Source organism: Girardinichthys multiradiatus, chromosome 5, assembly GCF_021462225.1.
Source record: "Girardinichthys multiradiatus isolate DD_20200921_A chromosome 5, DD_fGirMul_XY1, whole genome shotgun sequence".
Lineage (NCBI taxonomy): Eukaryota > Metazoa > Chordata > Actinopteri > Cyprinodontiformes > Goodeidae > Girardinichthys > Girardinichthys multiradiatus.
The window spans coordinates 25,804,340-25,816,720 of NC_061798.1; the positions used below are offsets into that span (position 1 = coordinate 25,804,340).

Here is a 12,381-nt window from a genome sequence, read left to right on the forward strand (position 1 = left end):
TGTTTTCAAACTTGGGTGAAAATGAGAAAATACTCATCAAAGAAAGGCTCCAGTTGAGATCCAAACCTTCTACCTATGAAAAACTACTGGAGTATGTTAGATGAGAAAACCAGTCTTCTAATCTGCAGAAAAAGGTTACCTTCCGCCAGATTGAAAAAATTGTGAAAATGGATTGTTCTTCTGACCCAAAAAAATACTTATCTAATGGGAATATGTTGAATTGATGTGTGGCTATAGTTAGCAAAGTAGAAAAGGAGAGACGTGAGCACTTCAACTTTTCTCAACAACCTCCAATGTGTGGGAGAGCAATGTAAAAATAAACAGGCAAAGAAACAGCTTCTCAACTAGAATATTGGCTTTGAAAGGGAAAGCAACAGAAGGCTGAGGAATAGGAACACAAAACAGTCACAGCCAACCTGTTCAACTGTGGAAGGTTCTAGACAGATGTTTTTTCAGCATTCCTCAGCTTCCCCTGTATTTTATTGTCCCTGTCCCAGCTTTGTTGGAAAGTGTTGCAAACATCAAATTCAAAATTAGTGAATATTTACAAAAAACAATACAGTTTGTCACTTTGAACATTAAATATCTTGTCTTTGGAGTGTATTCAATTGCATATAGGTTCACCAGGATTTGCAAATCATTGTATTCTGTTTTTATTTACGTTTTTCACAACATCCAAACTTTATTAGAATTAGGGTTGCATTACCCAGTTGAGGGAGCAGCTTCAAAATAACCCAAAAACCTCAAAGAAATACTTAAAACCCTCCAATGTTTTAGATTGGGCTTTTGAAGCTACATCATCTTCAATTTGATTTTCCATATTCCTATTTGCATAGTTTACCTGTCTGTTTGTCAAACTGGAAACAGAAACAGAAATGACCTTGTCCTAGTCACAGATATATCAAAAGAGGTGTATGAATTTGTATTAATTAGAGGTTATGTGTTTAGGTTTGGAGTACCGATTTTAATCAAAAGAACAAGAGAACACTAAAATTATAGCACTTTGAAATGGTAATAACATAATCAAAGCTATGGGTGTTAATTATGTTCACATCTAGCAGGGTGTGTGTTTTTGAGACAAAAGGGAGGCGAGTTTTCTGGACCACAATTAGCAATCAGTTTGGAATACAAATCCAGCTGAAGTGCCGCAGATTTAATTATGGGTTGAGTGTGACAGATCATCCATATCAACCAGTTTGAATCTTTTCAATATTTTAATACTTACACAGCATTTGTGAGAAATGCTCTTGTCTGAAACAATCAACAGCAAAACCTAGAAACACAACTCATTATCATGTCTTATTAAAAGAACTGATTTCCTAAAGAAATTAAATTTAAATAAATTAAATGGATCTAATTTCATTTCATTTAAACTTTGTCACCTGGCAAAGAAGAGAAATAGCTTTTGTTAGCCACCTATTAACTTGATGGATTACAGACTTGCAAATCAAGATCCATACTGTGTGTGTGTGTGTGTGTGTGTGTGTGTGTGTGTGTGTGTGTGTGTGTGTGTGTGTGTGTTGGCCTTGACACTGGCATGGTTTGTTCTGAGGCACCAGGACAATTTGCCTTCCTGGGAAGTTTGACCCCTGACTGTTCTGAATTAAGTGAACCATCCCTGAGCCAGCTGTCACCTCATACAAACCAAAATATCTCCCACCTACTCACACCTATTCCTTGGGCTACCTAGCTGATCTCACTTTGTGTGCAAGTCTGTGTTTGCGTCTTTGGACGACCTTCTATTCTTGGCCACTGACAAAAAAAATTGAGAAAGAGATTGTGACATCTTTAATTTCTTTCTTTAAAACATAAAAAATATTTTCACGTAGCGTGCTAAAGAGATAGACAGTTGGCTTTTAGCAAATAAAGTATGGCATTTTATGAGGCAGATCAAATCTGAAACACTCTTAGTTCTGTGATACTCACTGCAACTCTCACAGCTGAAACGATCATAGAAATGATTTGTGAATGCTAAAAAAATCACATTTAAAGTCTTGTCAGTCATGTGTACTCAATAAAAGATGTGCACATCGTCCTTGAAACGTCATTTTACCCTTGGTTTTGAATTTCTGTTTTTGTGTGGACAACCTGAATTTATTTGATTTTTTTTTTTTTTCAAAACAACCAACTTCCACTCAAGGCACCTTTCACAAATAAGAAAAATATATAAATATGTATAAAACAGAAACTGACTTACAGGTGCTGTTTTTGCTGTTCTGTTTTTCTTACCTACAAGGTCCCACTCCCCATTGGGTATGTATGTAGAAATGTCCACATCCATCATCTGAAGATCCAGTAGCCAGCCATTGTGGGTCCATGAGCCAAACTTCAGGTCACACTTCTGGATATCAAATGGGAACCACCGGACATCAATATAACATGTACTCTTCAGGATGCCTGAAAGGAGTAGTTAGAGTATTCTTATTTTTATTTTTATTTATTTTGCTGCACAGTGATAATTCTTGCTGTGAAAAAGATTCTCTGAACAGATTTATTTTGTAAGGTACAGGTGTGTCTCAGTTTATTGAAAAATGTTTAAAAAGTAAATTTAATTTCAGAACTCAAATAGACAAATTCATATATAAATCCATTACCGACAAAGTCATATGTAAGTGTTTATTTCAATTAATTTTAAAGGTTACGATTTGCCAATAATGAAAGGTTTTTAGAATATTAGAACATTATATAAGAGGAATAAGGAATAATAAGGAATTTTTAATACAGAAATGATAATATATGGCCTAATCAGTCACTAGGAAGACTGTTGTCTCGACTTGTCCACCAGATAGTCATTGACAGCCATTAGCCACTAAGCCAGAACAAGGCTGTTACAAAACAATCTGGCTAGCCACAGGGTGCTATATCCAAGCTTATTAATTGAAAGTTGTGGTAGAAATATGTGCACTAGGAGCAGGGAAAACTGTATCACGTACAGGATCTTCAGGCTAAGCTCATTCAAAAAATTTTAATTAGACATACTGTATGAGTTAGCTGATGTATTCCTTTTATTTGGCCACTCCTGAAACAGTGAAAACATCAGAAGTGGATCACCTAGGTTAATGAAAAAAAGACTGAACTGTTTCTCAGTGGTCCACAGTCCTCTTATTAGGTTAAAGTAAATTTTAGACTTTATTTGAAGGTCAAGGCCACAAAATCTGGAGGAAGAGTGGAGAAGCATATTATCCATATTGCTTGAGTTCCAGTTTGAAATTTCTGTGATAATTTATGGAGCTATGTTATCGGTTCAGACTAAAGTCAGTCAGTCATTTTCTACCGCTTATTCCATAGTGGGTCACGGGGGAGCTGGTGCCTATCTCCAGCAGTCTATGGGCGAGAGGCAGGGTACACCCTGGACAAGTCGCCAGTCCATCGCAGGGCAACACACATACAACCATCCACACACTCATACACCTAAGGGCAATTTAGAGTTACCAATTAACCTAACAGGCATGTCTTTGGACTGTGGGAGGAAGCCAGAGTACCCGGTGAGAACCCACGCATGCACAGGGAGAACATGCAAACTCCATGCAGAAAGACCCCAGGCCGGGAATCAAACCCAGGACCTTCTTGCTGCAAGGCAACAGTGCTACCAACTGCGCCACCATGCAGCCCCAGACTAAAGTCATCTTAGCCATACACCAGAAAATTTTATGGTGTATAATACTTCCCCCTGCTGACAACCTTATGGAGAGACTGATTTAATTTTCTAGCAGGATTCAGAACATGCCCACTCTGCCAGAAGTACCAAAATAGTTTGACGATTGCCTGCAGTGATTAAAGCAGAAAGAGCCCTGACCAGTTACTGTTTCTAATTTTATAATAAATAAAAAGAACTCCTAAAATGTAAACCAATGGTCATTTGTTATGTAATATAGGAGTTTTAGTTTTTGAGATTAATTACTGAATTAATTGTGGCCATACGATGATATTTAAATCTATTGAGATAGACATGTATGTGAAACAACTTTAAAGACATTCTAAAGGTGAAGAGGTTTGGATGGTGCAATTAATGAAATATTTTTTGACAGTGTTTTGTTATAGTATGCCAAGGCACATTTTTAAACTTCAGAATTTAAAGGAAAATCAACTAAAATAAACTTGCTTCCAACATTTCAAAGAAAATGCTCTTATAACGTGAAAAATCTCACCTGGTGGGATGTATTGGCAGGCTCCTGATGCATTGACTAGCACATTCGTATGAAACGTGGCATCAAATCTCTCATCGGCACTACAGATGAGATGAATTGGATATGACTTTGAAATTGCAACTTCAAATCTGAATAGCAAGCAAGCCATAGAAAGAAATTATGGAGAAAGATGGAAGAAAGAGCTACAAAGATACAAAGTAAACCCCAGATGAAAAATAAAAATTATATGTGAGTCTGAAGGTGAGATGAGGAGGATTACCATAGTTCCAGACATGCGGAGTTTAATTTCATAACCACAAAACATAGCAGAGTGCTATAAAGCTACTTGTCACAATGAAAAACCAAAGATTGCCTGTCTCAAAAGAACAAAACATCCAACATTTCTGTTACTTTCAGATTGTCTAAACAGATTGTCTAAACGGAAGCAGGGACTATAATCACAGCTTAACACCATGTAACATCTGAAGTACTTCCTGAAAGACTCAAATTTAGTTCTAACTTTTCTACAGTCTTCAAAGCCTGGCTCAAAAGAACCGACATTTGACTGGAACTCATTCACAAAGTATCACCCTAAATGAAAAAAAAAAACATTTTTGCATTTGCAGTTTTCTTAGCATGTCTGGTGTCAGTACTGTATCAATTTAAATAGATGGATGACATCTGATGAATGTGTGCCTTTAGCCCCTACTGTATGGGGACACAAGGCTTTGTTGTGCTGTGTGGCATAATGAATTTTCAATCACAGTTTGTGTTTCTTCTTGCACCATTATAGGAAAGGTCTCTGCAAATCAATAGAACATGACTCAGAAATAAAATAGACACGGCTTGTTCAAAATATAAATTGTGTGGCATTTCAGAAAGTGAGTCCACATCAGTATAAGTGGTGAATAATAAATGTCATAATGTTGCCGTTGTTGTTGCCACCCTCTGATTCAATATAAGCAACTAAACTGACCTCAGTAGAACAATGGTTTCAGAAGATTGTGGAAAAACGCTGGAAACATATCAGAAACTGGTGACATTTTAGACAAAATGGGACTGTTGAAATGTTCATTTTGAGGAAATTCACAGAATTTTATAATCCTGTCTTTTACAGTACCTGGTTTCCTGATTCTAGAGACAATGATTGAACAGATTCATCTAAGCATAACAAATGATTTTTGAAGTTTGGTAGGCTCTGACTCAAAACTCAATAAAACACAGTGATGACTGAAAGCACTTCACCTAAAGCAATGATTGAAAGCTCAAACCAATCCAGATACTAGCTTGACTCAACCCATCATTTGTGTTTATTAGTATATTTCTACCACTTACTGGCAGCAAAAGAATATGACAGGCTTACTTAAATTCTCCCTGCAGGCGTTATGCTTCATAACTTTTGGTCATGGCCATGCTCAACACCAAATTATAACTTATAAATCCATAATTTAAATCTTATCGCTTATTTCATCTAACATAGGGCTGAAAGGCAAAGAGGTTGTAAGAGTGCTGTGAACTACCATGATGATTCTCAGTTACTGACCTGAATAAATTAGCTATATTCAGTTTTAGTCTTGTAATGGCATTTTGAATACTGCTCAGAAGCAAAAGAGAGGCTTTGGTCTTTATATCAGGAGGAAAACAGGATTACCAAATAAGGTTAACATAAAACTACCTCTAAGAACTACAATCTACACATCAGACCAGACATGCTTTTGATCGAACTTTGCCCTGTGTACGTAAAGCTTGTATTTTGCTCGAACCTTGTTCTTCATGTCTTATAATTATTGTGAATATTTACAGATACATAGGCAAGGCACTGAATCAGACACTCTGATTTACTGTTATTTGTGCTACTAATCTTTGCTGAAAGTGGAGTTGTGCAATATTTATTTATCATCATGGCAATATAAATGTGTCAAAAATCGCCAATTTCTGCATGTCAGGCATATATTTGGGATGTTGGATAAACTTTTAGTGGCCTAGTTTCTCACACTTGATGTATGCTATTAATTTTTGTCCCACTTTACACCTAATAGTTATGGGCGTCTATCATAAATGATTAACACATCTTATGTATTTGACAATATGTCATATTTCACAAAACATGGTTTTTTTCTTCACATTTGAACCCACATTAAACACACATGACAAGTTAGAAAACAGTGTGACAGCCTTATATGTTCTTAACATTTCTAAATTTAGCTTTATCCTGAGACCCACAGAAAAGTAGTATATTGATTGTAGAACTGATGTTAAATTTAGACTTTTGTCTAAATTAGTGAAGAGTCTGGCAATCAAGGTTTGATTTAACTGAAGTCTTTAGAGATGGTTTTTCCTTTAGTATGAGCAAATGCAGCCTGAGTAGTCTACACAGATGAGTGCATGAATTTGCAGGACCTTAAGTGACAGAAAAGGCAGTCTTAGAGATTCTGGATAAGGCCATAATGAAAGCTTTGAATCGCCATGTAATTAATTTATCCATAAAGTACATTTCTTATCGTTTAAGTACCCTTTATTTTCTGGGAAGTGGGCATTTAAATAATAAAAACCAAGATACATATAAACATGTATTTCCACCTTTTGCATAGTAGTAATTGCACCAAAATGTTTTTTGTTTTTTTTAACTAAACCACCAGATAAAATCAGAGATAAAAAAAAACCAATCTGCATAGACAAACTAGTTTTTACATTTTATACACAGAGGCAGACCCTTGTAAAAACATACATAAGGATATTGTATTTTTACAAGAGTACTGCATCTGGGCCATTCAATTTTCTATAGGGATTACATCTCCATCCCTCATTTTCTCTCAAATCACATTCAGGGCATAGTGTTGTTGATGTGCTGACACGCACATAAAACATTAAACTGTAATAACTTGGGTCAAACATTTTCCTGTGGTCTCCTTCCACAATCTTCCTGCAATAGTCTTCTGGAATTTTGCCCCAAACATTCTGACACAACTGGTGTAACAAAATTAGGTTTGTAGGCCTGACTCAGCTCTGCCCACACATTTTCTGAGATCAGGGCATTGCAATGCCATGGTCTTAGAAAATGCCCTGATCTCGAGGCATTGCAATGCCCCAAGATCAGTGCATTTTCTGACTCAGTGGGCAGAGCTGACTCAGCCCAGTGGGCGTGGGCAGAGCAGGTGTATTCCCCTTCTTGGTCCCTAGTCTGGTTTAATGACCTTTGACACCGCCTTCTTTTCTTTTTGTGTTATTCAAAGCCACAAGGCAAATTACCTCAGCTTCACAGTCCAATGACACCATGGCAGAAAGTGTGGGACATGTAGGAATTTGTTACCAGAAATGTAGGAAACTTGTACGCTTGATTTTGAAAACTCAAACATCCGCAAACAGTGCTGCTCAGAGTATGCCCAACTATGTTCTGCCCTTTAGGGTCATTTGCCATTTAGAAGACCAATTTGTGCTCAAGCGTTAACTTCTTGAATGATATCATGAAATGTTGCTTCAATAGTTCCATGTTCTTTCCTCATGACACATCTGATTTAAGAAGTGCAGCAGTTCTGGGCGGCAAAACACCCCCAGAACATGACAGTTGTAATAGTGCTTTCAGGTTTGCAAGCTTTCCACTTTTTCTCCAAATGTAACAAGGGCCATTTTAGCCAGAAATTACCACTTTAATTCAGTTGGCTTTTTATGTTGCTTTTGGGGTAATGGCTTCTCCCTTGTTGAGTGGCCTTTCATCTCTTGTTGGTGCAGGACTTGTTTCACTGTGGATAATGACTTTCTTAACAGCTTTAGTCAGCATCTTCAGAATATTTTTTGCTATTGGTCTGGGTTTGATATGTTATATGCCAGAACCCATCTTCTTAATGAATAGCATGATGGCTGAACATTTTGTTTTTAGTTGCATATAACTGAAGGGATGAACTTGTCAGCTTCAGGTTTCTGAAAATTTTACCCAAGAACGAACCAGACTTGTGGAGATCCCCAATTCCATCCCTGATATCCTGGCTGCTTTCTTTTAATTTTCAATTGTGTCACTCAATGAAGCAGTTTGAGGTGTTACTTTAAAATACATACACAAGTGTGCCTCAAATGCTGTAAATTAACCTAATCAGAAGCTTACAAAGCGATGCTCTCATCATCTGGGATTTCCAAAACTTTTCAAAATCAACATAATCTTTCTGTGTTTATGTGAGCTTCTGACTTTGAAGAAAAGTTTTTTTTTGTATTTAATGTATTTAACCTTTATTTAACCAGGTCAGATGATTGAGGACTAGTTCTCATTGACAACACCAAGGTCCTTCTGGCTTTTAGCAAACAGAAACCTGTCTATGTAAACATCTGCTTTCAAATGTACTTTTAGGGTTTTCACCAGATGCCCAAATGTTGCATCATGTTAAAAACCTTTGAAAATCATAACCTTCAGAGTGCAGTGTATCCACTGTCAAATACAATTCCCCCACCAACTAGGATTTATTTTTAAGCTCCAGTGAGTGTTTTGGCTTTACCTCACTGTTAACTGAACAAAGCAACCATGAATAGATTGAAACAGAAAGTCCACAGAAATTATACCACATGAATGTTTATAGCTGATGTTTCTACCAAAGGAGCTATTTTAAGATTGACCTTAGGTCTAAACAGCTGGAGATGAAGTCCTTTACTCTCACCATCAAATGTTTCGTACTCAGGTGACAGTGCCAATATTTTTCCTTTACACACCAGTAGCAATACGAAGTCAACATCTTTGCTCTTTCATAAAAAGCCCTAAGTACCACTGATTTAGAGGATTTTAGTCCTTTGGCGCCCCTCCACCTTTGGTAAGCTGTGCAGACAGATGACATTTAGTGATGTAATTTTATATTTTCATACGTCAGCACTCCAGAATCCAATTTCACATGCAGCCTGAAAGACAGGATCTTCCACATCTTCCACAGTACACATAAATGGTAAATGGGCTGTATTTACATGCATTTACATGTGCTTTTCTAGTCATACTGACCACTCAAAGCACCTTACACTAGAGCCACATTAACCCAATCACACTCACAAACGTGCACACATTCATACGATACGCTGATCGGTAGGCAATTTGAGGTTAAGTGCCTTGCCCAGGGGCAATTCAACCTGGAGCAGGAGGATGCTGGTATCAAACCCACAACTTTGGCTTGCAAGACAATTGCTCTTATGTTTTCCTATCCCTTAAACCCTTACCCATTTTTGTCAATTTACAACCAAACAATTTATTGGGTTTCATAGAACACAAAGTACTACTTAATTGTGTAATGGAAGACGTATGATACCTAATTTTGAAAATGTTTTACAATAGTAAAAAAAAAATTATCTCTCCTGTGTTAATGTTTGTAGAACCACCTTTACTGCAATTACTGCAAGTTTCTGAGCGCATGTCACCTTTGCACATCTAATGATTGATGTTTTTACCCATTCTTCTTCATAAAATAGCTCAAGCTCAGCAATATTGGAAGGAGAAGGTTTATGAACTTTAATTTCTTAGGATTGCCACAGATTGTGCCAGACTCAAGTCTATTGCATTTTCTAACCGGTTTTCTTCCAGTATTTGCAAGTATTTAGCTACATCCTTACTACCAGCAACTCTGACTAGTTTCTCTATCCCTGATGAAAAAAGGCACCCCAAAAAAATTTTGCGACTATCATGTTTCACCATGGATATATGTGCTAATTTTTTTTTACAACAAATACATAATTTCAGACCAGCCCAAAGATTTTGAGTTGGTCTGAAATGATAAGAGCATCTTGTCCCATGTGTTTGTAGTGTCCTTTATATGGCTGGTGGCAAACAGCAAAGAGGATCACTCTGTTGGGCTCAGCCATTGGCATAAACCTATTTTCAAGAAATGCTCCTAGAAGGAGGAGTCATAGCTGGAATCTCTGTGCCTCATAGGTCTACAAAACTCTGGCGTGCACCTCTGTTCGCTCACTTTCCCATGGCTCTTCATTAGAGCAGCATAAGGGGATCAGCATGCATGGGTGTCTGACTTCACTGGCCAAGTTAGACAACTTCTTTGAAGAAACTTGGATCCCAAATATTAAATGTAATCTGTTTTTTGTGCATCAGATGACTGTAAACCAGCCGGAATTAAGACTAGCTAGCCTAACCTTTCTTTATGAGCTTCTGCAAATAAAGAATCTGAACCAGAGATTCCTCAAGAAGAGACAGTGCCTCTAATCAGTGGTTTTTCACTACTGACTGTGGAAGATAGTATAGAAACCAGAGCTCTGCACGTCTGATGTGTACAGTCTAAGCAGACATTCATCTTAACGCTGTATGCTTGCCCCAGGTGGCTAGGCCTAGAGCTACCACCACGTCTCCTCTGTTCATCCCCCACCACGCAACTCATTGCCCCTTGGATCTCCTGCCCTCTTGTTCGTTGGTTCATGTAAGAGGTTTTGTCTGGGCAGAAAAAATTTATTTAAGTTTCATTAATTGAAAAGTTGTTTATTCTCATTGTGTATTTTCTTTGTCGTGCTAAATTGCTTGATTGCAAACAGGCCTCTAAACCTCGATGCAAGTCGCTTGTTTTGGGTTGTGTTTTAAAGTTACAACAAACTTTATTTCAATGAGTAGTTTAAACACAGATCAGCTGTAACCTACGCCGGTACTTATACATACATTAATATTTGTATTAATAATACATAATATATATATATATATATATACGCATATCCGCCTTAAGCTGCCAGGTTAGTAATTCGGCTGATTACATGACATTAAGAAGCAGTCAGCTTCTTCCAACCATGCACACACTCATTCAAACACCTAAGGGAAATTTGGAGAGTCCAATTAACCTAACAGGCATCTCTTTGGACTGTGGGAGGAAGCCAGAGTACCCAGTGAGAACGCACGCACACACGGGGAGAACATGCAAACTCCATGCAGAAAGACCCCTGGCCAGGAGTCGAACACAGGACCTTCTTGCTGCAAGGCAACAGTGCTACCAACTGCACCACCGTGCAGCCTTACATAAAGAATCAAACATTTAAAAATAAAAAGTGCAAAAGGTAATTGATTTCTAATATAGCAGATAATATTAAAATATTATTTTATTTTAATATAATTTTACATACATTTCTGATGTGCATTCTGAACTGGTTGCTTGAACACATCCAAATTGTTGTTCCTAATTGGTTAAAACTAATTTTACCTCATTCAAAGACAAAGGTGTATACCAGAGGTCACGGATTAGCGGACCAGGGTACGGACCAGGACCCATGTGCCGTCCAATCCGGACCTGATTTTAAACATTTATATATTACTGCATGTTGTCCAACAGTGTCTAACTTTACTTGCGCAGCATCTCATGTTAATATGGTGCAGCCCTGCGGAGCTTCCGGCCCCGGGATGCACATGATGCAAGTCAGGCAATGAGCTGTGTCAGTCAGGGCTGCTGCTGCAAGCCATTATTAGACACAGTCAAGCCGCCTATTCACAGACAAAAAGAGCATCCGGTTGGTGTCGGTAAACGCACCTTAAGTTGGTTTGCCAACCGCCAGTCAAATAAAAGAAGAAGAAGAGGAAAAAGAGCAGAGACTGCACTGCTGAAAGAAGCCATGTGAACTGGTGAGAGAAAAGTCACAGAAAACAGATCTTTTAAAGAAGAATGGACTGACCCGTACCTGTTCGTCTTGCCAGGTGGGAGCACAAAACCAGTGTGTCTCATTTGTTCCGATGAACAGAAATGAAATGAACGTAATCAAAAATAAATATCGTTCGGGCTCACCAATGATTGATATGTGCCTGAGAATGGCTTTGTCGGCATTTATGCCCAGGTTTAAAATCCTTGCAGGGTAGCCTACAGCTCACTTCTCTCATCAACCCAACAAAATAAAAAAAAACAGTCAGTTCAGGTGTTTTATAAAAGGTGTTTGTAAGATATGAAAGTCATGAAATTGTCAATAAAATGTTAAGGATTGTTGTTCTTTAAATTGAAATACAGGTCCTTCTCAAAATATTAGCATATTGTGATAAAGTTCATTATTTTCTATAATGTAATGATGAAAATTTAACATTCATATATTTTAGAGTCATTGCACACTAACTGAAATATTTCAGGTCTTTTATTGTCTTAATACGGATGATTTTGGCATACAGCTCATGAAAACCCAAACTTCCTATCTCACAAAATTAGCATATTTCATCCGACCAATAAAAGAAAAGTGTTTTTAATACAAAAAACGTCAACCTTCAAATAATCATGTACAGTTATGCACTCAATACTTGGTCAGGAATCCTTTGGCAGAA

The 12,381-nt window shown here is 37.5% G+C and overlaps 1 protein-coding gene across 2 annotated transcripts in view; it reads right to left on the minus strand.

Moving 5' to 3' along the window:
* LOC124868947 (neuronal acetylcholine receptor subunit alpha-7-like) overlaps positions 1–12,381 on the minus strand; it is a 59,313-nt gene that overhangs the window by 6,859 nt on the left and 40,073 nt on the right. For both annotated transcript variants that reach the window (XM_047366608.1, XM_047366607.1), the window contains 2 exons: positions 4,149–4,228; positions 2,230–2,397 (listed from right to left, as the gene is read on the minus strand). In XM_047366608.1, the coding sequence (XP_047222564.1) occupies positions 2,230–2,397; positions 4,149–4,228 (248 nt within the window). The remainder of the gene's footprint in view (positions 1–2,229; positions 2,398–4,148; positions 4,229–12,381) is intronic.